Source organism: Pagrus major, chromosome 1 (assembly GCF_040436345.1).
Source record: "Pagrus major chromosome 1, Pma_NU_1.0".
In the NCBI taxonomy this organism is placed as follows: Eukaryota; Metazoa; Chordata; class Actinopteri; order Spariformes; family Sparidae; genus Pagrus; species Pagrus major.
The window spans coordinates 10,460,514-10,486,610 of NC_133215.1; the positions used below are offsets into that span (position 1 = coordinate 10,460,514).

A 26,097-nucleotide genomic window follows, 5' to 3' on the forward strand; every position below is an offset into this window, starting at 1 on the left:
ACAGCCAAAATGCAAGAGACAAGCGCATGTCAGGCGCACTATACCACTGGAAAACAATGGTTTACCTGGCGACAGGTTTCTGGCAGCGCTGCTCTGTGTATCACGACTTATGAACTGCAGCACCTGTTGTTGCTCACGAAGGGTTAATGTGGATCAAGCAGCTTGCACAATGATTACTTTTGGAGAAAATCCTCAAACGGGGGCGAGATAATCCTTTTTTTAATATTACAGCACGTTCACAGTCGCAGTTACATACAGTATAATAATATCATACAAGTGAAAGGGCCCATACACGTGCACATGTTCATACACATGCACACACACACATATCTTAGCCCACCTACAGTGTGACCTTATATTTGCTTAATGAGGAGCTTAGTGAGAGTGTGTGTGTGTGTGTTTTTGTGTTAGATACACCCCAGTGAGTACAGCATGAGCACATAACTCAGCAGTGCATAATTCTCCACTGTATTGTACTGTAGTGTGTAAAATGTCAAAGGACCACGTGAATTTCTTATTGTAACAAATAAAAAATAAAAGTCTGGAGTAGTATTGATACTAAATAATGTCTGCATCAGTTTTTAACATTACTGAATGTTAAACACCTGTACATAAACTCATGTTTCTGTTCACTCATGTATTTCCAAATTTCGAATTCAGTTACAGCAACACTCATTGAATCAGTGCATTTCTTTCATTAAAGGAACAAATTTTGAACAATGGAGTCACATTTTGGAGAAACGTTTTAGAGAGAGAAAACCAAAGCATCAGTTTATTTATTGAATTTAACTTTTATTTATTCAGGGGAGTTTCACTGACAGCAATGATGTCTTTTTCAGGAAAGCTCTGATCACATTCTCACAGTCGCTCGAAGATCCCATCGGACATGTCTGCTGTCGCTTTACGGTCGCTGGAGCCGATCGCGGCCGCTCTAGACAATGCTCATGGTCGCACCAGCTGCGCCACAGCACATTTCAGCAGCGTACAATCACAGTCTGATCTGCCGGGCACTGAGCAGCTATACTGGAGCAATTTGGGTTTAGAGCCTTGCTCAAAGGCACCGCAGTGGTGGTTTTGAGTGAAGGACAAGCGCTGCCGTTCAGGTCAGATTGTCTTTAAAATTGTCTATTTAGATATAATATAAATATAATATGATATAATCAGGATTCAAACTAAATATTAAAGGGGCTCTGTGGAAATAACTAAACTAATGCTAGCCATTGTTGCTCTGTGTTAGCAGAGGCGAGAGATGAGGCACTCGAGAACGTGTATAAAGTCACATCCTTTGGACTGTCGTGGAAAATTCGACGCGAGTACTTCACAAAGAAATCCACAGTCCAGCAGCAGTCAACAACTTACTTCATGATACAAATGTCACCTCAATAAATCTAAAATCTAATGAGTAACTCTAACAAAAGCTTTTCAAAAAATGCTATTCTATCTTGTATTTAAAAGGTATTTATTAATTTAAAAAACATAATTAATGTTTTTGTTATTTTACAGTTAATTTGCATCTATGAATGCAAATGTTTATTATTTAATTTATGAATTGTTTCTGTGTTTTATCAGTTTATTACCAGATTACAATCAAGCACTGAAATTGTTTATGATCAGGCTAATGTGATCCTTCATAGGCACCAAGTAACAGCGAAGTATTCACTTTTGTTGTATTGTTCAGGTGTACGTTATGTTTCAGGACACATTGTTGCATGACGATGAGCTTTAACTTTTTTAGAGTAGTCCTGGCTGCCTAAAACGTTGGTCACTACAACACAAACCAGTGTGTTCACACTCCAAACAGCCATCATGGTGTGAGGGAAGTCTTCCTCTCAGTTGGTGTTTGGTGCATTATTCTTGTGTGTGTGTGTGTGTCTCTGTGTGCTGATGTATGTGTGTGTTTGCTGCAGTGCCCCTGCTGAAGGGCGAACAGTAAGGCCCTGGTCAGCATGATGTAGGTCTCCTGGGACGTCCTGGGGTTTTTGGATCAATACTTTTCCTCCTGCATCTCCCTGCCTCACTGTCCTCACCCCTGCTCACCCACAGGCTTGACTTTGGGCTATTTATGGTATCTCTATGGATTAACAAGACCCCAACAATCAATGGGCCAAACTTACTATCACTGTACTCTCCCTCCTCTTCTTGCTTTGTGTCTCTGCTTGTGTCAGCTCCTTTTCACTGGGAAACTTTTAGTCCTTGTAGTTTCTCTTGTTGTCCTGAAATATCCCACACTACAAGGTGTGTAATGTCACAAACACACTGTCCCACAAATAGAAACAAAAGCCAGGGGAATATCATCTCTGATGCAGCTGCAATGCAATACGGTTAATGTTTATATGAGAACTCACGCAGATAATGACCTTTTACTGGTGTAATGTGGGTTTCTTTTTGCCGTAAGTGGACTTTTTTGGACCCATAGTTTTTGTGGCTTGTTATGACACCACTTTGGGAGAGTTTGCAATAGAGGAGAGTCTCAGTAGCGACACTTTTGGTGTAAAAAAAAAACATTTGTACCAACGCCTGTTCAGACCACATCATGGCACAAGTGCTGGTGTAATTGTGATATTTTTGTAGCTTTATATGGCAAAGTTACACTGACATCAACCTCAGAATCAAATAAAACTTGTTTATATATGTCTGCTGTACTTTTCAACCAGAGAATGGGTTTGTTAAAAATCTCTTTAAAAACACACACAAGGGGAACACATTTTATAATGCTACAAACTTTGTAGCATTATAAAATGTGTTCCCCTGCACGCCATTGCTTTAGAAATAACTTTTCCAGCTACAGATATGTGTCAAAAAGGCTGTAGTGACACTTCAAATAATAATATATATTAATATATAAATATATAATAGATGACAAGGACTGATATGACTGACCGTGATTAATGCCTACCCATTAGTTATCACTAAATCATAACTGTTTTGTCCTGATCAAACCTCAATTACAACTGCACCTGTGCCAGCTGTGTGCTAGTGTACTTGCTTATGAAACATCGGTCATGTCCAAGAAGGTTCCAGCTCTTGAAATATGAACTTCTGATACTTTAACTTGTCTTAAATCACTTTCAAACACCTCATTCAAACGATCGGTTCGCCATCAAGCTGTGCCAAAGTCTGATCACATCCCATTTATTTGAATCAGGTGTGTTGGAGCAGGGAAACATCTAAAACATGCAGGGCAGGGAGGACCAGTATTGAACAACACTGTCTTAAATTATAGTTAACCAGTGTTACATGTAAATCCTACATAGCGTTGTCGACATAATAGATGCATGATCTCAGCTCTACCCTTTAGATCAGAACATTATCCTCATATCTATCTCACCAACATATCAAATACCACCATCCAGCAGCCGCACTTTTGGTCTGTATCTGATATCATGATTTGTAAACCATCTGTGGTCATTGTGGTTTGCTCCTCACTTCAACAATAGCTCAGAGTCAAGCACAATGGCACCCTGACCCCCCATTTCCTTTAGTGGCAATCCTGATTAGCTAAGTGACAAGCTTCTCCCATGCCATTGTTAATGCATTAGTGTCTCGAATCCCTGTGGAGGGCAGTAACTCCGCTCAGCTAATCATTTAGCGATGGTTATCATTCAGCTGTTCATTGTTAGAGGCTGGGAGATTTACTGTAGATATGTAAGGAGGGGGAGACAGAAAATAAAGAAAGTGGGTGAACATGGGATCCGAGATGTGCTTTACGTGATGCTGAGGGGTGCGTGAGCGACAGCCACGTACATATCACGAGTTTCAGTGTCAACAAATGGATGAGGAGTGAAGCGGCAGCAATGGGGAGGAGAAGCTTTTGAGTAAGATGATGAAGAGAGACTGGCTAAGGAGGCATCCTGTGAGGAATATGTAAATGTCAAGAAATGTTATGCTGGTTAAATTGTGGTAACAGAGTAGGCTATCATTGATTCATCTCTGAAAAACGGCGTACTGTCAGAATGTGGTTTCCTCCATTTCGAAATAAAAAGTTTCTTTAAACACGACTTTATAATCAGACTTTAAAAAGGGAAACCAAAGGGTTTAACTGGTCTCCACTTGCTGTTTATTTGTACACAGTGCAAACAACGGAAAGAGTATTCATATATTACATATCCAGGATAGGTTCACATTGAGTGAATGAGTTAATGGTCTCTGTAATCATTCAATTTAATATGGGTCTTCAGCAGTGTGAGTTACTCAAATCCAGAGGATATCTTCCAAAGTTGCAAATGTTTTCGTACAAAATTCTTTCTGTGTTTCCACAGACAACATTGTCTTGCTGAGCTGCAGGGGAGGGATAAAAACAAATGAAATACCTACTTGATTTGACTAAGTGAGAGACTGCTAATGCCTCATATTGGCTTTGCTGAACTTAAAAAATGCATTTTTGCGTCACATTAGAAGGGATCTCTTCATGGCCAGTAAAGACGAGGAACTATTAAAGGGAACAATAACTGTTTCAATGTACTGTACACATGGGCAGGTGACACATCCTTTAATGGTTGTGGACAGGAAAATGCCAGACTCTTTGGCTGGATCATCCTATGGAAAGAGGGAGGAAAGGAGGATGTGAGGATGAGAGGCTGTAGGGGTCGGAGTAGGCAGAGATTGAAGGAGGGTGGGAAGCGTGGAGGGGACAGTGGTGGGAGTTGTCACTTGCCAAAAGGCTTAAACATGGCCTGATATCAGACCACTGTAAGACCACCGGGGGCGGCTGTGTGTGTGTGTGTGTGTGTGTGTGTGTCAGACAAAGACCCAGAGAGTAGGAACTGGAGGGAGGGAGACAAAGCTGCTCTCAGCTCTGTGGGCACTGATATTAAACACAAGTTCACAGATATTTCTGAGAAGTACGAGGTGTATTTTTGGAGCGAAACTACAATGTTGCTACAAGTCAGAGAATCAACAACTAGAGGATTCAATTTATGTGATGACTTCACCTCTGCTGATAAAGAAAACACCTGAGCTGCTTCCTGTACGTGAATTATACTACGATTGTTCTACCTTGTTGCCCGATGTGAAAGTACACATTGTATTCACTTAATCAGAGCTCTGCACTGGAGGTCTTAACGGGTCAAACAGTTTGTACTTGAACCAAACTTAAGTGCAAATAAATCCAAGCCTGAACAGCCTTGAAAAGTAAAAATAACAGGACATCATTCTGTAGAAGACTTGATCCGATTTACTGGATCCGATTTTCTCCACTGGTTTTAATATCAACCTGTTGAAGAAAAGTGGTCAATGAATGCACAGTACTTGTTTCCAACACCTTTAAAAGTCCTCGAAGAGTTGTTGTTATTGTGTTAAACTATAAATTTACCCAAAAATGAAACTTCAGTCATTACACACCCCCAAGCCGATAAAAAGGTGGGTGAAGTGTAGTAGTCCACAAAACATTTCTGGAGCTTCACAGTAAAACAGAGTTGCAGCATTTTCCTAAACAAGTGAAGAAGATGGGGACTTGTATTAGGACTTAAAACAAAACAACAAAACAAAACAAAACAAATCATAAAATTACTCCATACATAATCCACGTCCGACGTAAAGTCTTGGGAAGCCCAGAGATCCCACATTGAATTGAGAAGATGTTTTTTTACACCTTTGACGAACAGCCACAGTGAATATTTTTCATTCAAAAAGTGTGTAAATGACGTCTTTTCAAATCAATTCGGTACCTCTGGGCTTTGGGAGACATGGCCAACCAAACTCTGTGAAGAGCACCGAGAGCCCTGTCCGCACTCAAGCAGTTACACTCACATTTTAACCAATAATCTGCCATAGTACAACTACAGTCTGATTTGTTGGCACTGGAGCTCCACTGGATCATTTGGGGCTTAAAGGCCTTGTTTAAACACACCTTAGCCGTAGTAATGAGGGAGGAGCAAGTACAGCTTCTTTCACAGTGCACAGTGCATCTCTCTTGAGTTAACAGAAACAGAAAAAGACTTCTCTTGGTTCCTGTTGGAGCCATTAAAAACTAACTTTTGAGATAACACAGACCTGAGACCTTAGACAGGGAAACAGATTTTTAAAAAATCCAAGATCTGATGCACTTGAAGTTGAAATTGATAAAGAGCGTGCACACATAACGACTGCTTGTTCTGGTGACACTGCTGACCAACAGTCGGTAATGTTAGTATTACTGTTGCTATGTATGAACATAACAGATGTTTTTCTCTTAACTTCCAGCTGTATTCTGGGGCGACATCGCTTTAGACGAGGAGGACCTGCGCATGTTCCAGATTGACAGGACGATAGACCTCACGCAGCACACACACATGCACACACACTCCCGGCAGGGGCACACATCTGGTAAGTGGACTGGACATCTCACTCTCACTCAGTAATCATCATGTATTGCTCTCCCTCATGTTTCCTATGAAACTCCATCCATCCATTGGCTGCAGAGTAAAGCGGCTGCAATAGGAAGGAAGTAGAAGGGGCCACCTGAGGATATCAACATTTATTGTGCATTGTTCGTGTCTTGATTTTTGGCTCTTGTGTGTTGTCAGGTGGTCTGGAGGAACATGAAATTTCTAAGAAGAGGGGATCTTTATATCTACTGCTGGAGAGAATACGTAGGTTCGGCTTAGGTAAGGACTCTAAACTTTACTACGCACGCTAATTTCTGTTGCCAAAGTCACAGTTTAAATGTTTTATCCAATAAACCATCGGTCCTATATGCTTCAACTTCCTGCAGAGGTGCCACAATAGCATCCTAGATCTTCTGGGAAGCAACCGGTTGAGATGTTCTTTGGAATAGTTGACAATCTCAAACAGGTCTCGACAAGTTGATTTCAGTATCATGATGAAATGAATTAAGCACAAGGTGAAAGTTGCTCTGTTGTCAAACTGAGAAAGTATTTGTGGGGCGAAAATGTTACCCATAAAATTTAGCTACCACGCTTGTTGCCAAGGCTGTCAGAACCTTTTAGTGATCTAACCATGATATCGGAATTGTCGTCTGTGGGTCTTTGCCAGAAATCGTTTTGTGTCATCGTAAAAACACTGCGTATTTGTAAATCAGCATTTGGCAGTAATAAACCCTCCCAGACAGCCAACCATTCTCCGCAAGAATCCTGTGTAGAGCACAACGGCATGCAGAGCACAAGAGCCTTGTTTTTCTGCAATAATGTGAATATGACCCAAATCCTCCAAACCACTTGTCCTTGATTTCTTGAAGCTTCATTTCATGGAGATTGTCCATTTCAATGTTTTGACTGTAATTACCTCCACCAAGGAGGTTATGTTTTCACCCGTGTCCGTTTTTTAATTGGTTGGTTGATTAATGAAAAGCTGATGTCCTCGAAACCGCGATGGAGGATGGGTTTCAGCCCAGAATAGATCTCAATAACTTCTGATACGGATCCAGATAAAGGGACAGATCCAAGAATTTCCTCTCACTTTTTTTTTAATATTGGGAGATAGGGCTTTTTCAAACATTAGGGAATATATTCTTTAAAAAAATTCTAGCCTGTTTAGGTGGCTGGTATCTGAGCGTGAGTACAAGTTGATGCGGATCAAAAAAAAGATCTGGATCTAGCATATTTAAATATGTTGTATTTGCTACGGGATAGGCTTAAAAGGGCTCTGTGGAAGTTTTGCGTTGTACTGAAAGCCAGTCGTTAGTTTATAAACTAATGTTAGCTGCTCTCTGTTAGTGGAATGGTGAGAGACACTGAGAAGAGGCACTCGAGAACATGCGTAAAGTCACATCCTTTGGACTTTCGTGAAAAATCCGAGTCTTTCACAAAGAAATCCACAGTCCAGCAGCATTAAACAACTTAAACAAATCATCCACAGGTTTTGATAGGCAACCGAGAGAGATGAGAAACGTCTCATTTCTCCCATCACGTTACAATCCGCTCACATATGGCCAATAAAAAAGTGATTAATACATGTAAAATTTCTAAACATTGATCCATCGAGCCCGGTTAATTCAGTCGTAAGTCAGAAACCTCCCCTGATTTAGGCTACAGACTGAAATGTGTCAGTTTTATAATAAAGTTGCTTTCAAAAGTGTTGATAGACCTTTAACTGTTCAAGATTGCTTTCCTTCTTTTCCACATACCCTTTTTTTAGCACCACTCAGCTTATTCAGTTTACATTATAAACCTTAATTTAAGTGTTTAATAAATCAGTATATTGCAGAGCTATATCCGTCTGAGTTTTATTACCCTCTGATCTGAGAACAAACTCTTAAAGGTCACATATAATAAGAAATAGTGTGATCCAATAATCTCAGAGCACATTTATGAACTGTTATGCGTAATAATAGACCTGTAATTTATTCTGTTTGAACACACATAACACCAAGACGGTTGTCTCTCTCTCTCCTTGCTCTGTTAGACTATCTTCCCAAGAACTCCAGCAAGGGAGCTCCCAGTCCCAAGAGCCAAACTGGGAAAGGTGGGAAGACTGGGAAAGTGGTGAAAAGCCGTGTACCCCGAGCGGCCACATCCCGAGCTGAGAGGATATGGCCTGGAGGAGTCATTCCCTACGTCATAGGAGGAAACTTCACTGGTAAGCAACCCAACTGGACTGCTGCCCGCACTGCTCAACAGTCAAACACACAGCGACGTGTGATTGTGTAAACATAGGATGTGAAACGTGTGTGTTTCAGGCAGTCAGAGGGCCATGTTTAAGCAGGCCATGCGTCACTGGGAGAAACAGACATGCGTAACTTTCATTGAGAAGACAGACGAGGAAAGCTACATCGTGTTCACCTACAGGCCCTGCGGGTGAGTTTGGTGACTCTTTCTGCATATGTGTGAGTGTGTGTGTGAGTGTGTGTGAGTGTGTGTGTGTGTACCTCGAGGTCAGTATTGACCTTGTCACAGCGAGAGACGATACGGTCACTCAACAATGGCTTCACTTTCCTTCCTGTCCTGCTCCTGTTTCCCCATCCCACCAATCACACTACGAAGTTTAAGTTTTTGTATGTTCGTGCAGTTTTTTTGTTCATACTCTGCAGAAGTGCATTGTTCTGTTGAGTGGCAGCACGGTGGGGTCATAGTGTGTTTGTACAGTGGTGGCACTGCGCTCACGGTTGTAAGTTGTAAGGTTTTAGAAATCCGGACGCTAAGGTTTATCTTTCGAAGCTGTTGTGCAGAAATGATCCTCGAGTCCCCTGAAATGATAGGACTCGAGGATTAACTGCTTTTTTCGACATTTAATGTAACTTTTAATCATTAAGCTTTGAGGTTTTTACTTTATTGATTTCTACAAACTGCTTTTCAAGATGACACTTCACATTTAAGAAGTGAGGTTTTTTTTTGTGTGTGTGTTTTTGCCTGTGGCGGTTCGTTGGTTGGTTTGTTGGCACGATTACACAAAAACTATTGAACAGGCTTCCATGAAACTTGGATGTAGGATGGGTCTCGGCCCAGAATAGACCTCATTAACTTTTAGTGCAGATCTGGATAAAGGAACAGATGCAGGATTTTTTTCTTAGTGCTCATACCCTCCCCTCCACACACACACACAGTTCGCTGTTAGTGAAAGCATGAAGAGTGACAAATGTCGTAATGTAAGCTTAGAATATATGAGCTTGGAAATTGAAGATGATGCTTTTTTATTATTATTACACCTTAGAGGCATACTTTGCTGACAGAAAGAGACAGAGTAGCAAACTTCAGAATGAATGAAGAGAGCTAGCGGCAAAAGTGCGGACAAAGCAGTGAATCCGAAAAATAAAACGCTATTTTCTGATTGTGTCAAAGCAGTTACAGTCTAAAGCACAGAAACAATCATGTGGCCTATTGCCAGATTTTTGTGAATTCAGCCGAAGCGTACGCTTCATCTTGTGCGCTGTGTGTGGCCACTGACCAGCCCTGTGTCTGTGTGTAGCTCAGTCACACCCCTGCCATGTTCAAGCAGACACAGACCTGTAGCTCCTAAGTCAAGGAGGAGAAACACATTATAAGGCAGGCGAGTGGCGTTTATTTGTTGCAACGTAATCATGCAGAGACCTACGTCACGTCACGTGAAAAATCTTTTCGGAAGAGCTTAGGAAAATATCATTTTGACTGAACTACTAGGAAGATACAGAAGGAAATTATAACCTCAAAAACACAAAAAATAATGGCCATGCCTTTTAACATGCAAGATGGGGAATAATGCAGGAAAAAAAGGTGTCTATGAGTGAGTACAATTTGATGCGAAATCCAGATCTATTATCTAGCAGAAATAATATTGTTTTATTTGATATTTGGATTAGGCTTGATGGAATGGTACTGTTCAGCCTGTATGTATGTATTCATGTATATTTATATTTATATATGTATAAATATCTATATATTTGCCCTTTGGGGCACCATTAGAGATTGATTTTTTCCTATCTTAAGTATGGAAACATTTTAAACGACACCTAGAATTTAAGGAAGACTTCTGTGGACTGAACAATAATAGTAAGGCAAAGGAAAAGTCTGTACTTGATGCCTGATGATGATATATGATCAAAAAGTTGCACTGTTATAGTCTTTAATACTTTGAATAATGTGTGAGTTGGAGCTGAGTTTAAATACTTCCTTTGGATGTTATGTAGTTATCTCTAAGACAAGTTCACATGGAAAAGTCTGAAGAAGCCCATATAATTGATTATTCAATGTGAATGCCACTCATATGGTGAAAGATCTGTGTGTTAACTGATGATGCCACTTGTCTCGTGTCCTGTGATAGGCTGGCTGCAGCAGAGATTAGACACTTTAATCTGATGTATAAATACCCTGCTGTCTTAATGTGCAAGCGTGTGTGACAGAGAGACGCAGAGAGAGAAATGCAGAAAAATAAGTTATGGTTTATCAATACCACGGTATATTTGTGGCACCTGCTGTGAGTGAAGTAGTTGCACTGATACTAGAGCTGCAAATGCTGAAAGAAAAGACTCTATCTACTCCAGTGACTCCTGATCCTTACCCAGCAATCAGCTCGCTGGATAACTTTAATCAGATTTGTTAGCCTGGCACGGATGTCTCGGCTAACCAGAAAAAAAAGATTGAGTGTGTGTGTGTGTGTGTGTGTGTGTGTGTGTGTGTGTTCTGTGAGCAGCGATATGTGAATTCTCACAGCTTACTCACATTGGGTTATGAAACTGCAGCGTTATCGGAGCGTTGTATGTAAATAAATCCTGCTGCTTTTCCTCTGGTGGACGTAGTACAGGGCAGGAAATCCTGAAAAGACTGTGTGTACGTGTGTGTGTGTGTGTGTGTGTGTGTGTTTGTGTTCATACAGCACTGCTGATATCTTTTCCACTGCCAAATGTGTAGTAAAAATCATCCGCCTATCTCCCTGCTATCAACCTCCTACTAATCCTTATTAGGTGTTGTTCCTATGTGGGTCGTCGTGGCAATGGGCCCCAGGCTATCTCCATAGGCAAGAACTGTGACAAGTTTGGCATCGTGGTACACGAACTGGGTCACGTTATTGGCTTCTGGCATGAACACACGCGACCTGACCGTGACGATCATGTGACCATCATCCGGGATAACATCCAACCAGGTGAGACTCGGTCTCCAAGTTGCACCTGCTTCTGAATGTAAGAGGCATTCAGGTTTGTTTCTAGCTGCAGACAAATAAGGATGTTATGTGTGTGTATCTGTTTTCAATTTCACACTCATGTCCAGCCGTGTGTGAGTGTGAATGAGGCTTTTAATGACTGTGAAGTCACCTCGAGTCTCTTCTCCTCCCACACGCTCCTCTGCACCACAGAGCAATCTGACAGGTGTTAGATCAAATGACATAGCAGCGCATCAAACCTGACCAAACCAAGTTTTTATTTAGAAACATATCAGAGCTACACTGCTCTATTGGACTTGTAGTATTTGAATAAATGTCCCTAAAATGGAATGTCTCTTCAGACTTAACGATTTCAATTGTGCCTTGTGGTACACTCTGTTTTTGTGTGGTGAAACAAACTCATCTAATGCTGCTGTGTATGTGAATATTTGTGGTTCCCAGGCCAGGAGTATAACTTCCTCAAGATGGAGCCAGGGGAGGTCAACTCTCTGGGGGAGCCGTATGATTTTGATAGCATCATGCACTACGCCAGGAACACCTTCTCACGGTAACCAGAGGCACAATCACACAGAGCAAATACAACATCTAAGATATCCATATAGGAGTGCAAATGTTACACTCATGGGCAAATTTTTTATCTTTTTGTCCTATAGTTGAAGCAGCTATAACTGCTATTTCATAATAATGTATTAAATAACTTTACACATGCAGCATACAGAATGCTGGACTTATATTCACATTGATATACAGCGAGCAGACGGTGTATGACGATATGTTAAAAAATGGATGTAATGGATATAAGTTGATGTTTTGGTTCTAGACAGTTTCCTGACATTTTGATAATATCCAACCCTTTGTGGGGGTTTCGGCTTTCAGGTTAGAAAACACTGAGTCACAGTCTTCTAATTGGACTTTTATGGACATTCACAACTAAAGCACAACTACCTCAGGAGAAACTGGAAACAATAGCTCACCAGCGTTGTAAAACTTATGGAAACTTTTCAGCATCATGAAATCCATTCCCACGTTTTAGACCATCTGAAATCAGCCAGTTATTTGGCAGTGCAAGTGGCCACAGGTTCACTTTACATGTTTTCCATGTGAGGATACATTTTAATCTTTGCCAAAACACAACATTGGTGGGGCGATCGGTATTTGCGTGATGGTCATATTGCTCTTGGAACATAAATTATATTACAGTGTTTTGAAGCTAAATTGAATCTTGTATTTGATCTCCTTGAAATCAGTGCATGACGTGTGTGAAATCTCTCTTTTCGTCTCTGAAGGGGGATGTTCCTCGACACCATCCTTCCATCCAGAGATGAAAACGGCGTCCGGCCTGCTATTGGTCAGCGAACCAGGCTCAGTAAAGGAGACATTGCACAGGCAAGGAAGCTGTATAGATGTCCAGGTACTGATATATTTACTATGAGACCACTGTGTGTGTGTGTGTGTGTGTGTGTGTGTGTGTGTTGTGAAATGAAAGATGTTTATCTGCCCATATCTTTGGTGTAAAATTTTCCCGCCCATCCACTCTCCAAGGCACAGAGGTGAAGTTGAGTAAGTTGTTTTTCCATGTGTTTCTCTGTTTTTGGGTCTCACACACATCACACATTTCTTCCCATAAGTACTTGTGCACACCCGTGCTGTTCTGGCGTCCGTGTGGTCCCTGTTGTACGGTTCTGACGTGATTTGGATCTGCTGTTCAGTAATGTCGCAAAGTTTTACGACTGCAAACGCTGCCACCCCTTTTTGGCCCGCACACACACTGTAGTTCACACTTTAGGTCATCATGTACACATGATTTTTCGTGTCTGAGACAATCAGATCAGATATCTGTCAACATCTACTTTGGATAATAGTGTTTTTGTGTGCGTATTTTTTCATTTTGACTGATTTTGTTCTGTTTTGTCTGAGAGTATTTAAGCATGGCTTTTATTTTATCCATACATATTAATAACACCACATATATCACAGTATATATGTTATTCAGCTGAATCCATTTTAATACCAGAGAGAGAAGAAGACTGTGTGTCCCAGCTGGAAATAGATACAACTTCAACCTTATAAGGTCACATTTGAGTGATACCATATTCACTGACAGATGAACAGAGCCCCAGGGCATTGTGGGGGAAAACAGCATGCATGATGGGATAGGAGGGGCACATTTGGCTAACCTCCTTTTGAGAGGGAGCGACAGCATTAAACTCAGAATGTAGAATAAAGAGAGCATATCATCAGAACATTTTCCACCAATTCCAGTCCAATGATTGTCTTCTTGTTCACTTACAGAAAATGACTTCTACTTGGGGAATGTTTAATTCTGCTCAATAGTGACGAGGCTTAATGACTGCGGTCGGAAAGTCATATGTATACAGGCTCTACACAAGAATACAAACATACATACTGCGGCAAGATGCAAACCTAAAACAGGCCAAAGACGACATCAAACATGAGTTTGTTTGGGAGGGTAATTTTAATTCCTTTACTGGTTTCCGAATGATAAATACATGTCTAACAGTTTCCATATGTAAAGATCAGATATTAAAGACATAAACTTTGGCAGAGAGTGTATGAGGCTGTTGTTTTAACAAAATAGACTGATGTATATTTATTTTGGTTAATTGGCAGTCAAAGATCGAGAATAATAATAGATATGAGAGCCATGTGTTCTTTAGTAATGGACCCATCATAAGTATCAGTACACAGCTGAAAGGATTATGCACAACAGCAGGACTCACCACAAAAATGTAACTCCATCTGTGTGTGTGTGTGTGTGTGTGTGTGTGTGTGTGTGTGTGTGTGTGTGTGTGTATGTGTGTGTTTCAGCATGTGGAGAGACCCTCCAAGACTCTACGGGCAACTTCTCGTCTCCTGGTTACCCCAACGGATACCCGTCATACACACACTGTGTCTGGAGAATATCTGTTACACCAGGAGAAAAGGTGCATACACACACACACAGAGAGTAGCACCCTGCAGTGCAGTGAATGTACATGCAATAACAATAGAGACTGCTGACAGACTGGCTGTATATTGATTATAACACCATAGGTACCACCCTCTTCCTCTGTTCTGCCTCCCCTCTGGTCTCTGAGGTGCAAATATCTGAATAAAATGTGTTAAATACTTATTTTTGCTCCTCCAGATTGTTCTCAACTTCACCACCATGGATCTGTACAAGAGCAGTCTGTGTTGGTATGACTACATTGAAGTTCGGGATGGATACTGGAGGAAAGCTCCACTGCTCGGTAAGATCAAGGCACAGGCAGCCAAGGGTGAGCTGAAGGAGCGCCAGAGGGGCACTGGTTACCCTTCAGTGAACTGACATGACATTTGTGCCTCGTTGTATTTTCTTGTTCCTTTATTAGCTTCTGAATTCTGCTGAAATCTTCCACTGAAGTCACCTTAAATGATTAAGACTGCTGGGGCTGTAATGAACGGTGGCCCCGATAGCTTAAAGGTTCACTGTGTAGTTTTGGGGACGTATTTTTCATCAGAGGAGAGAGATCTTCATTGACTGATTTTTCATGACTGAATAAACTAATTCAACAATTTCACAGTTTTAACAATATTTTGTACGTGACGGACCCTGACACCTTTCTGGCTTCAAACAGTGTTCTGAGGACCTTATTTTCCTCTGAGAACAGCTTGTTTATTCAATAAATATTTCTAAGTTTGTTTTATTAGCTCATTAAATTTTGAGTTCGAATTTCTTCAAAACTACACAGTGCCCCTTTAATGCATGGCGAATTAAGATTACAACAAAGTAGAAAGTAGAAGTAGCAGATCTCTGCCGTTGTCGTTACTACCCAAGCCTGTTAAGCATACAGAAGATGTTTTAGACTGATGGGACTGATGGTTGTTTTCAGATAAGCTGTGGACAGACGCACACGGACAACATGCACAATAGTGAGATAACACCAGTCATGATTCTTACAGGGTTTGTTTTCATGTGTGTGTTTTTCACAGGCAGGTTTTGTGGAGATAAAGTCCCTGATGTCTTGATCTCCACTGACAGCAGGATGTGGATTGAGTTCCGCAGCAGCAGCAACTGGGTGGGAAAAGGCTTCGCTGCCATTTATGAAGGTAACTCTACCTTAGAAACAAACAAATAATGAAATAAATGTATGTGTTTCGGATGTTGTTGGTTTGTGCTGTTGATGCTAATCTCTGTGTCTCCTGTGCAGCAATCTGCGGAGGGGAAATCACAAAGGACTCAGGACAGATTCAGTCTCCGAACTATCCTGATGACTACAGACCGTCCAAAGAGTGTGTGTGGAGGATCACTGTGTCCGAGGGATACAACGTCGGGCTCAGCTTCCAGGCCTTCGAGGTGACTCACTGCTTATGTGTTTATGTGTGCTCGTGTTTGTGCGTGCATGTATGCCCCCCGTCTGTGTGTGTATGTGTGTGTGTGCTCAGGAATGTCTGGGTCAAATTTCACGCTCTTATAGCTGCTAAGAAGTTAATAATGGTGATGGTGTGTGTGTGTGTGTTTGTGCATGTGTGTGTGTGTGTGTGAAACAGAGTGTACAGAGACACACAGCAGGCAGCTGAGGATTAGTTCTGTAGTTTGAACGCTGTAAAAATGTCAGTGTGCTAAATGACTCAATCTGTCTCTATCGAGACTTCACACATGTAAGTTCAAAGGTCAAAGGTCACTTCTGCACAGAAGTCAAGATCAGCCTCTTTTAAAATCGCATTAGCCTCAGACACTTTTCCATTCTGTTAAGCCCGACCAGGCAGTCACCAATGTTAGAGGAAAAAAATAGTCCATATCTGACAGATATCGATATATCAACGATGCTTTAGAATAAGGGGGATTTATTTCAACCTGGGTATTTTGTTGTAGTTGTAGTCAAACTATCAAACAAAAGAAGACGAGTGCTACACATATCACCCTATGTGCCACAGAGATATCTGATGTGACAGGATGACTTGTCGGTCTCCACAGCAGCTTTTTGTATCTCACTGTGGACCCGCGTGATTGCTTCTGTAGATTGAGAGGCACGACAGCTGCGCTTACGACTACCTGGAGGTCCGAGACGGCCCTCTGGAGACCAGCCCGCTGATTGGACGATTCTGTGGCTACGACAAACCCGAAGATGTGCGCTCCACCTCACACACACTGTGGATGAAGTTTGTCTCAGACGGGACGGTTAACAAGGCCGGCTTTGCTGCTAACTTTTTCAAAGGTGTGTGTCAGCTGATTGTGTTTTTCTCACATGTTTTTTAACCAAAGCATTGTTCATGTGTGTGAAAATGTCCTCTGACGTGTGTGTTTTTCAGAGGAGGATGAGTGTGCCAAGCCGGACAATGGTGGATGTGAACAGAGGTGTGTAAACACTCTCGGCAGCTTCAAGTGTGCCTGCGACCCTGGCTATGAACTAGCTCCTGACAAGAAGAGCTGTGAAGGTAACTGTGTGTGTGTGTGTGTGTGTGTGTGTGTGTGTGTTTGTGCACGCGTGTGATGCTGAATTATGTTTGTATGTGCATTCCTTTGTAAGCCTCTGTGTGTTTCTGTAGGATATGAGTCTAAGTCATCAGAAAAAAAACATCCGAACAGCCTCCATCAACAGGAAAAAACATCTCTCTGACACAAAGCCACATGCCTCGCTGCTCCAATGCCACAAACGCTGTGAAGGTCCTCTAATCCCACGAAATAAATTAACTGCCCGTAATGACCCACATACTGAAACAACTGAACAAACCACTTCTGACGCAGAGAGAGAAAATCCTCTGCTAGTGAAATATCCAAAATGTGGTTTTGCTGTATATCTTTGAAGTGCAGTCGTGTTTTTTGGCATCCCCAGTGAATTAATGTGTGGGAAAATCATGTAGAACGTGGATTTTGAAAGTCTCGGTCTGTATATACAATTACAGTCATGTTTGGACTCACTTTTGTAAGGAAATTCCTCCATGCCCACCTCAAAAAGGAGCAACTCTCGCTCACATGCGGTAGAGGGGCTGATCAAGGTCATGTACAGCACTAAAAATTTGAGTCAGGAGAAATAACGGGGCATAATGATAAATTGTGTTGTTGTTTGAGGAAAACCTTTTGTGAACTCTACAGGTGTTTTTGAGGTCCTGTTACCTCCTTCCACTTGAAATAAACAAAGATCAGCAGTAATGACTTTGCAAACACGTTTCACTCTTCCTTTGAGCTGGATCTGGTTCCTCTATGACAAATATTCCCAGTGGCGTCATCAGTAGAAACACATTCTGCAGCCGATGACGCACCTGATTGTCCTCCACATTCCATTCTTAAGAACATCATATCCGAAAGACAACCCTCGTAACCAAAATAGCTGCTGCGTTCATCGAAAATGTGGCAGTAGAATCTCCTGGTTGCACAAAAACCAGCCTCTCAAACATGACAGCTGTTTTATTTTACATGTTGGGAAACTTGGGGATTTGATGGGATCCAGTTGGTGTAGCTTGGAATGCAATAGTTAACAACTGTGAATTAGAAATGTAATTTGCCAAAACAAATGACTAAGCACTGACCAGATTCTGCACCACCCGTTAATGTACAATGTGGTTTGGCTGGATCAGGGGAAACCCTGCTCCCACCACAATGTTAATGAAACGGCTCCAAATTCCAGGTTCTTTTTTCTATGCAGTTCTGTCCTTGTGGCTTGTAAAACATGAAACATATTTCCTTGTTGTGTGTGCGCGTCTGAAGTGTTTCTGTGTTTTCAGCGGCTTGTGGTGGTCTCCTCTCCAAGTTGAACGGGACTATCAGCACTCCCGGTTGGCCCAAAGAGTATCCACCCAACAAGAACTGTGTGTGGCAGGTGGTCGCGCCCACTCAGTACCGCATCTCCATGCAGTTTGAGGCCTTCGAGCTGGAGGGAAATGAGGTGAGTGTGTCTGTGTGTTCATGAAAGGAAAAGGGAGATGCCAACTATATTATCTGTGGAGGACTTATGCTGCCAAAATCCACAATGGCTCAATAAATGAATTAATATGACATTAAATGCATCAAAGATAATATTAAAATGAAATGTACCAAGGTAATGAAATTTTAAAATATGACATAAATTGACCCCATGCTTTGAATGATATATATATATAATTTGAAAATTAAATGATAATAAATTAAATGAAAATACAGATATACATACGTTTGGGGAAATGAGCATGGAGAAAATTGCAAAGGGTAAATAATGCAGAAATAAATCTGTTAATCAATAAATAAATTGTACTAACTAATTAATATTTAAAATTGAAAATTAAATGAAAAAAAAACAGAAATAAATGTGTTTGGGGAAATGAACATGGGAAAACTGCAAAGGGAAAATAAAGCAGAAATAAATCCATCCAAAAAAAAAAGAAAATGAACTGATACGGAAAATTTTGAATTAAATGGGAAAGTATTTGATTAAAGCAATTTTGGTCCTCCATAAGCAGCCGCCTCGTGAATGTGTGTTGTAAGAGCCTTATTTGTGTGTTTAGGTGTGTAAATACGACTACGTGGAAGTGCGAAGCGGCCTCTCATCCGACTCTAAGCTGCACGGTAAATACTGCGGCACCGAGGTCCCCGAGGTCATCACGTCTCAATACAACAACATGAGGATTGAGTTCAAGTCAGACAACACTGTGTCCAAAAAAGGATTCAAGGCTCACTTCTTCTCAGGTAAGACACGTGTGTTACATGTGTGTAACATCTGTGTGTGTGTATGTGTGTTAGGGGTGGTCAGAGCAAGTTATTTCAATCAATACATCTCTACCCCAAATTTTTTTTAAATGCAAATTGCCCATTGTGCAAATTAATCATAGATACAGTACACACCCGTAGCAACCACTATATGGTTAAAGTGGTTTAGACAATTAAAACACATGACAGAGATCATTGTGATGATTAAATATCAACAACAGTTAAAGCCAACGGCTGGTTTTGCATCTTCTGCCCACCTCCACTGTGAGTTGATTTGTGTGTGTGTGTCCGCTTGCATGGTTGTAAGTATTTGTGGAAATATCCATATGTGTGTGCATACCCCTGTGTTTTTCTGCCTGTGTACATGTGATGTGTCCGTCTGTCATGCTGTGTCTCCTGAGCCTCCACCGGCTCTCAGGCCTCCTGCACCCACCCTGCGCTCTGCCCTCTCTCCATCAGACAGGCTGGCTCCATGTCAGGAGCGTATGATTGTGTTTGAGTCATGCCAGGACATAAAGCGCGGCCGCTCTCCCACTCGTGGCCACGTCAACAACAAGCTGGCAACCTCATCAAAGGTCAGAGGTAACATGACCTCACATTCGGCATCTCTGATCGGCTTCGGTCTAACGTGTGATGAGGGGAATGGATGGATCCTGTTTTAATTTGCGTGGATCATTATTGAATCCATTCTCCTCCAGAGGGAAACATGTGCTCTGTCCCAGTTCCATGTTACATAATAATACTACCGAGTTACTGAGAATACAATAATAACATTTATCGACTTGTAATTATGTCATTATACAAAGTTATGTGGTTTGAATTAAGTAATTTCATGCAAGCTGTGATTGAAATCAAAAACACATGGTATTTCTTTGTTTTAGATTTATGAAGCGTTTGGTCTTCAATAATAAAGTTCATGGGCTCAAATATAAGTTTGATTATCTTAAATGATTTATATGATTTTTGTATACATTTGCAATATAATGACCCATTTTTAGGGCTCCAGGGGGCCACTTTTTTGCTACTGATGCACTAAAAATCTGTCAAGTGCAGCTAAACACTTTCATTGGTCACACCGGTGCGCCTGACATTTAGAGGTTTATTTTTTTAAACAATTGAGATTATTGCAATTTCTTGTCGCATGTGATTTAAAAGAAGGAACACGTGTATTTCCACTGTTTTCAGACTTTTACATAATGTGTTAAGTTCAAATGTAGTATTGGGTGCAACTAATTTATGTGCTTGTGCACCTAAATTAAAAACGTTATAAGGCATACCAGCACGACCAGTTTTTACAATTTTAGAGAATTTAAAGGTGCAATATGTAAGAATTGACCACCTCTCGGATTCATAGTCCAAACAAATAGAGGGCAGCATGTCACTAAAGTAACCGCTAACTGCTGCAAACTGCAGCTGCTGTTAGCTCAGTTAGCTCAGTTAGCCATGCAGCTAGAGGTCTAAACTTGGAGCTCAAAGTGGCATTCTTTGAAAGGACGGGGACTCTTCTTTGGTAATAATTGTAGGTTTTTTTTGTGTGTTTTAAACTTAAATTCTTACATATTGCACCTTTAACTATTATTCACAGTAGGTACACAAGAAATGAGTCTATTAAACTGTGTGTAGTAAAACAAAAATAATTAGTGATCATAAGAAGACAATAAAACAGCAACTTTGGGAAGCTACAGTCAGTTTCACATCTCCCAAATAGAGAAATAATGACAGTGTTTTTTGTTGAATGTGTTCCAGAAAGTCACAACTGCCCACTATTTATTGAACAAATTAAATTAAATTAAATTAAATTTTAATTTAATTTAGTTAGTATGTTGTATGGAACTGGGACAGCACTATGATTCTCCCGCAAAAACACAACAAATATCTCCTCCTCGCTGCAGGGATGAATTTGTTGGATTCTAACAATTTTAGGAAGTTGTCCTGATGAAAAGATCAAAATTTCTCTTTAAGATTTACAGTAACTAAAAGGGAAACAGGGAAACTGATCCGAAAAGGCAACTTCAGTCTAACATTCTGGCCGCCTCCTTCTCCTTTGGAGGAAGTAAAGCTGTCAGCTGGATGAGCTCTTCAAAAATCAACTCCTTGCAGAACATCTGGGACACGAAGTTAAACTGCTCAGTGGAGCTCGATTTCACAGAGAATTTACTTACTCAGATATAGATAATGTGTGTGTGTCAAAAGTTGCTGTGTGAGTGTCTCTGCTATTGTCAGAAGCTTCCAGGGATAGCTTTTGGTTGGCAAAGATCCAGCAGCTTTAGGGAGGTCCCTTCGGCCTCCCACACACTACTAATCCATGTGAGTGTGCGTGTGTGCGCGCGTGCGTGTGGACATTGTGTGCTTGACCCGAAGAAAGCTACAATGAACACGGTGTAGCATCAACTGCAAAGCTTCTTAGCCTGTGATAGGGTGAGACTGAGCCCACAATAGCACCGTAATACCACATCAGACACAAACACACACACACACACAGCTAGAGAGAGAGAGAGGAGGATTTAGTGGTTTCATTAAAAGCAGATCTAGTTTGATTCACAAGCTCTTGAGTTGAGGTGAGACTCGGCGTCTGTGTCTAATCTCACATCTCTTTATAGGAATCTGTCTCTCACTCACAAACACACTCCTCTCTGTCTCCCACACTCTCTCTGCACATGCTCTGTCTGCCTGTGCGGTCATCTCTAAATCCCCACCTCTCTGCTTCTGTCTCTTGACACCTTCACTGTTGTCAATGTGGCGCCCCCCCGCTCCCTCACAGACTGAGTCTTCCCCGCTCCTTTCACCTCCGGCCTCTGTTCCTCCAGTGTTCGGCTTCACTGAAGGGCCTTTGTCATCACTCAGCCGAACTGAGGGGGAAGCTGTGTGATTTTGAAGACGCCACAAATTAAAGGATGAGGGAGGGAAAAAATCGGCGAGAAAACAATTCAGTTGTGTTGATTCTTTCAGTTCTTGTTTTATCATTTTATCTTCTAAACAAGCAGCCGCCCGCCAGTGAGTCATCTTCTACAGACACCAAATATGTTCGGGCGAATTATGGCGTAATGCAATTAAAAGTTTTGGTTTCGAAATATTTCAACATCAAGCTAATGACAGGCTTAACCAGAAAATTTATGATACTATCAGAGAGTGTGGAATACGTTAGGACAATTTGGCAAATACACATATTTGCTTTCTTAAAAACATTTTTATGCTCGCTTGAGTTGGTTTTTGCCTTTTTTCAGAAAAAGATTCATGCGCTTAATGGGAGATGAAAACACCTTTTCAGGATAAGTTATGATGTAGCAAATATTTAACTTTTTCCACTCTGAAAGAAGAAGAAGCTGTTTCTGTTGTCAGCGTCTTCCTGGATATAAATACCAATATTGAGCTTACATTAAAGGATAATTACAACTTGCCAAATTAGTAAAAGCTGTGAAATCTCTCTCCATTTTTCTCCTTTAGTTTTCCAAGGCAGCTGGTTTTTTTTCTTCTTCTTCTTTCTTGAGATTTATTGGCAGCAAAAAACTTTTGTTTCATCGGCCTCTACTTGTTCTACTCAGTTTACAGCCATGCATAATGTATCCTATACCAGCAACTTCTGATTAAACTACGCATTGCACTGCCTAGTTCATAGATGGAGACATGGCATATCAAGTTCCAGCCAGCAGACAGTTAGCTTAGCTTAGCAGAAAGACTGGGAACAGGGGAAAACAGCTGTCCTGGCTCTGTCACAAAATCTGTGTATGAGCACATCTCAAGCCAACAAATCAAATTTTTAAGTGCAGGATTATTTTCCCTAACCCTGGCCCGGCATTTGTTGGATGTTAAATCTCATATAATTCTCAACAAGAAAGCAAATTCCACGTATTTCCCTAAAATGTCGAAACTATTCTTTTAGTTGTAGCTGTAAATATGTTTTCAGTACCAACTAAGCCGACTAAACCATCTTACCTACAATGTCTTGAGTGCCCTGTTATACACATAACATACATTTTCTATTAATTTAATCCTCAAACACTTCACTCTATAAAGTTATTGAAGTAATTATTTGGGCCAAGAGAGGTATTAATTAGCAAAACAATCACAAGAAGCAACCATTTCAGATACAGCAGTGAGGCGTTTGTGTACTCTCAAGGAGGTCAGTTCTCCTTATTTGTATGTAAATTTATGGAGCAAAAATCTAATCAAATTATTTATGGGGAAGAATTTGTGATCTACATTTAGGCGTCACCATGACAACCTAATGGCCCACATATCCTACCATGTACCGTGTGGACTTACACTCAGAGAAGTAGGTCTCCAGTAGCTTTAGATCCAAATGTGATGACAGAAGCTCTCGTCACATTTTGCAGTTTCCCTTCGGCTGGCTTGGTGACCACATCAGACTGATTTAGCTGCGGTGGTCTGGCTCGAGGAGAACCCCAGCTGATCTGAAAACAGCTGTTATGGTCAGAGAAGTTTTGAGAGCCAAGATCAGAGGTTGATTGCAGAGCGATCATAACTGTGAACCCAAAGAGCAGCACAAAGAGTTTTACAGGCCAACAGAACCACACACAGACTCACAGGCGAACTAACTTAACCCTTTGTTGTTTTCTGTCGATGCCTTAATGCTAACTTTGGTTATTGTTTTCTTTTATTATCATTTCCTTTTCTCTAACCTTTCTTTTGGATGTTAGTATTTCAGAACAGCTGGGCTGCATATGATATTTAAAGCTGTGATGACTCTGCTCAATGCAACTTTTGCCAAGCCCCATTCCCCTTAGTTAGCCCACTGTTGGTCAAGCACTCCACTGTAGCATGGCACATGTCGAGTTTACAATGATTACAGCAGCAGATTTACCACTCAAACCTCTTAGTAATTCTTGGAACAGTTCGTCCCTGATTTTACACAGAGGTAAACAAAAGCAGGCTCTTCATTTCTAGCTTTCAGGATAAACTAAACCTGAGTCACTTGAAAACACAATCTGAGGACTCATTTTAAAGGTACTATTTGTAAAAAAAGTAGATTTTTGAGTCTTATCTCCAACTTCCTTATAAATAACACCTTTAAAATGAGAACCCTGTCAAGGATCTTCATATATTTGATTACTACATGCATGAAATAAAGCTAAAAGACTGAGGCTAAAGCTAGTCCTCAGAAACTTGTCCTGGCATGAGAACAGACGTAACACTGAGATAATTAATAGTTTCCTTGTTCTGGTTAATGCTGTAATGTTAATGCTAACGTTAGCCGTACAGCTGTTTGCAGTTTATGTTAGAAACATGAATGTATTAAGGACCAGCGTGAGTCGATGCCGCTCAGCTTTGCTTCCAATTTTGCCCGGTGGCCACTTGCGGTATTGCAGCCGAAAAAGCATTTTGTCCATAGACAGCCATTATAAAAGAGATGTCTGTAATATCTTCACCTCAAACTGCAAACAAGGTCAATTATGACTCTTTTTTCTATGTGTTTTATATAAATGCTTTTCTATATCTGCTTAGAACAGACAAATACAGTTTCACCCATGAATTACACTTTTTCTCTAATGTTTTTACTTCAGGAAATACTAAAATCCAAAGCTTGACAGGCCTGCTGTACCCAGAAACTTGAAGAAATTTGTACTTTAGATGTTTTTGTTGACCTTTACTTCCTGGTTTGATTTGATTTCCGTCTGGTCCTCTCCTCATATCACTGTTTGTTTCTCCTGTTTCTCCTTTTCTTATCATCTCATTTTTCAAAAACTCTCCTCCCCTTCCTTGAGGTCTCATCCTTCCACTCCTCTCCCCTGCTTGACCCTTTGCTTCCCTCCACCTCGTCTTTTTTGCTGTCTTCACATGAGTGATGTGTTGCATGTGTATCTCTCACAGACAAAGATGAGTGCAGCAAGGACAACGGCGGCTGCCAGCACGAGTGCATCAACACAGTGGGCTCGTACGTTTGTCAGTGTCGCCATGGCTTTGTACTGCATGAGAACAAACATGACTGTAAGGAAGGTGGGTTTCACGTACATTCACATCCGCACACACACTGGCATAAAAACATTGGACCGCACATGCACGTGCTGCCACATTCACACAAGCATGTGATCATTCACAAGAACAGCCACCGTCCATCATACAGCTCGTACTCTGTTTACCAACATCAGAGTCACCCCGACAACAGACTGGCCCTTTCCATTTGAGGGGAATGTTTCCTTTACTTTTGTACATTTACACGCTTGGTGGCTGCATCAGAGCTGTTGTCCTAAAGGACCCAAAACTCATGAACTTGAGACTTGACTTAAGGGACTTAAAAAAGTAAAGGGAGATTTACTTTGAAAGACTTGTGACTTGACCTGGACTGTTTTCAAAGAATAAAGACTTGAATTAGACTGGCTCCAAAATGCTCAAATACAGTACTTTTTACACCTGGGCCCTATATCTACATGTTTTGATGTGTAAATGTTTCATACTTTCCAAAAGTTTTGGAATCAGTCCAGTAGATCTCCACAGCTGCAATGGCTGCAATGTAATCCTTTGGGGCAACTCCAACGGTCAAAGTTACGTCTACTAAAAGTGCTTGTTTTCGCCACTGAAAGGTTGAGGTTGACAACATTATGGACCTTTTTGTTAAAGAGTAAGATCCTTTTTGTAACTACAAACACAAGTCTGGCTCTGAAATATCGTAGACTTGGAGAGAAGTTGGGGAGAAGAGTTTGGAGTTTACCTCGAGAACTGCCAGAAAGAATGTATTTCCAAAGTTGTGGATGTCTAGATGAAGCAACAACACTGTCTCTGTCTCCTGCCAAGGGACTACAGATGTAAAGTAGCTTATAGCTGACTCTGATACATCTGAGAGGCCGAACACTGTCCCTCTCAAATAAATATATAAACTGTAACCTCTCACCTCACAGGATTTCAGAGTGAGAATTCTCCTTGAAGAAGTCTTTCTGCTTACAGAAGGACTTGTTATTTAACAAAACGAT

The 26,097-nt window shown here is 41.1% G+C and overlaps 1 protein-coding gene across 1 annotated transcript in view; it reads left to right on the forward strand.

Annotated features, from left to right (window-relative positions):
- The window catches only part of tll1 (tolloid-like 1), a 47,731-nt gene that overhangs the window by 11,511 nt on the left and 10,123 nt on the right, over window positions 1–26,097 (forward strand). Inside the window, exons 3-18 of the mRNA XM_073464514.1 lie at window positions 6,181–6,303; window positions 6,504–6,584; window positions 8,341–8,514; window positions 8,615–8,732; window positions 11,312–11,490; window positions 11,950–12,055; window positions 12,795–12,919; window positions 14,338–14,453; window positions 14,657–14,759; window positions 15,481–15,597; window positions 15,699–15,844; window positions 16,511–16,706; window positions 16,801–16,926; window positions 18,214–18,374; window positions 18,970–19,150; window positions 25,001–25,126. Of these exons, the coding sequence (XP_073320615.1) occupies window positions 6,181–6,303; window positions 6,504–6,584; window positions 8,341–8,514; window positions 8,615–8,732; window positions 11,312–11,490; window positions 11,950–12,055; window positions 12,795–12,919; window positions 14,338–14,453; window positions 14,657–14,759; window positions 15,481–15,597; window positions 15,699–15,844; window positions 16,511–16,706; window positions 16,801–16,926; window positions 18,214–18,374; window positions 18,970–19,150; window positions 25,001–25,126 (2,178 nt within the window). The remainder of the gene's footprint in view (window positions 1–6,180; window positions 6,304–6,503; window positions 6,585–8,340; window positions 8,515–8,614; window positions 8,733–11,311; window positions 11,491–11,949; window positions 12,056–12,794; window positions 12,920–14,337; window positions 14,454–14,656; window positions 14,760–15,480; window positions 15,598–15,698; window positions 15,845–16,510; window positions 16,707–16,800; window positions 16,927–18,213; window positions 18,375–18,969; window positions 19,151–25,000; window positions 25,127–26,097) is intronic.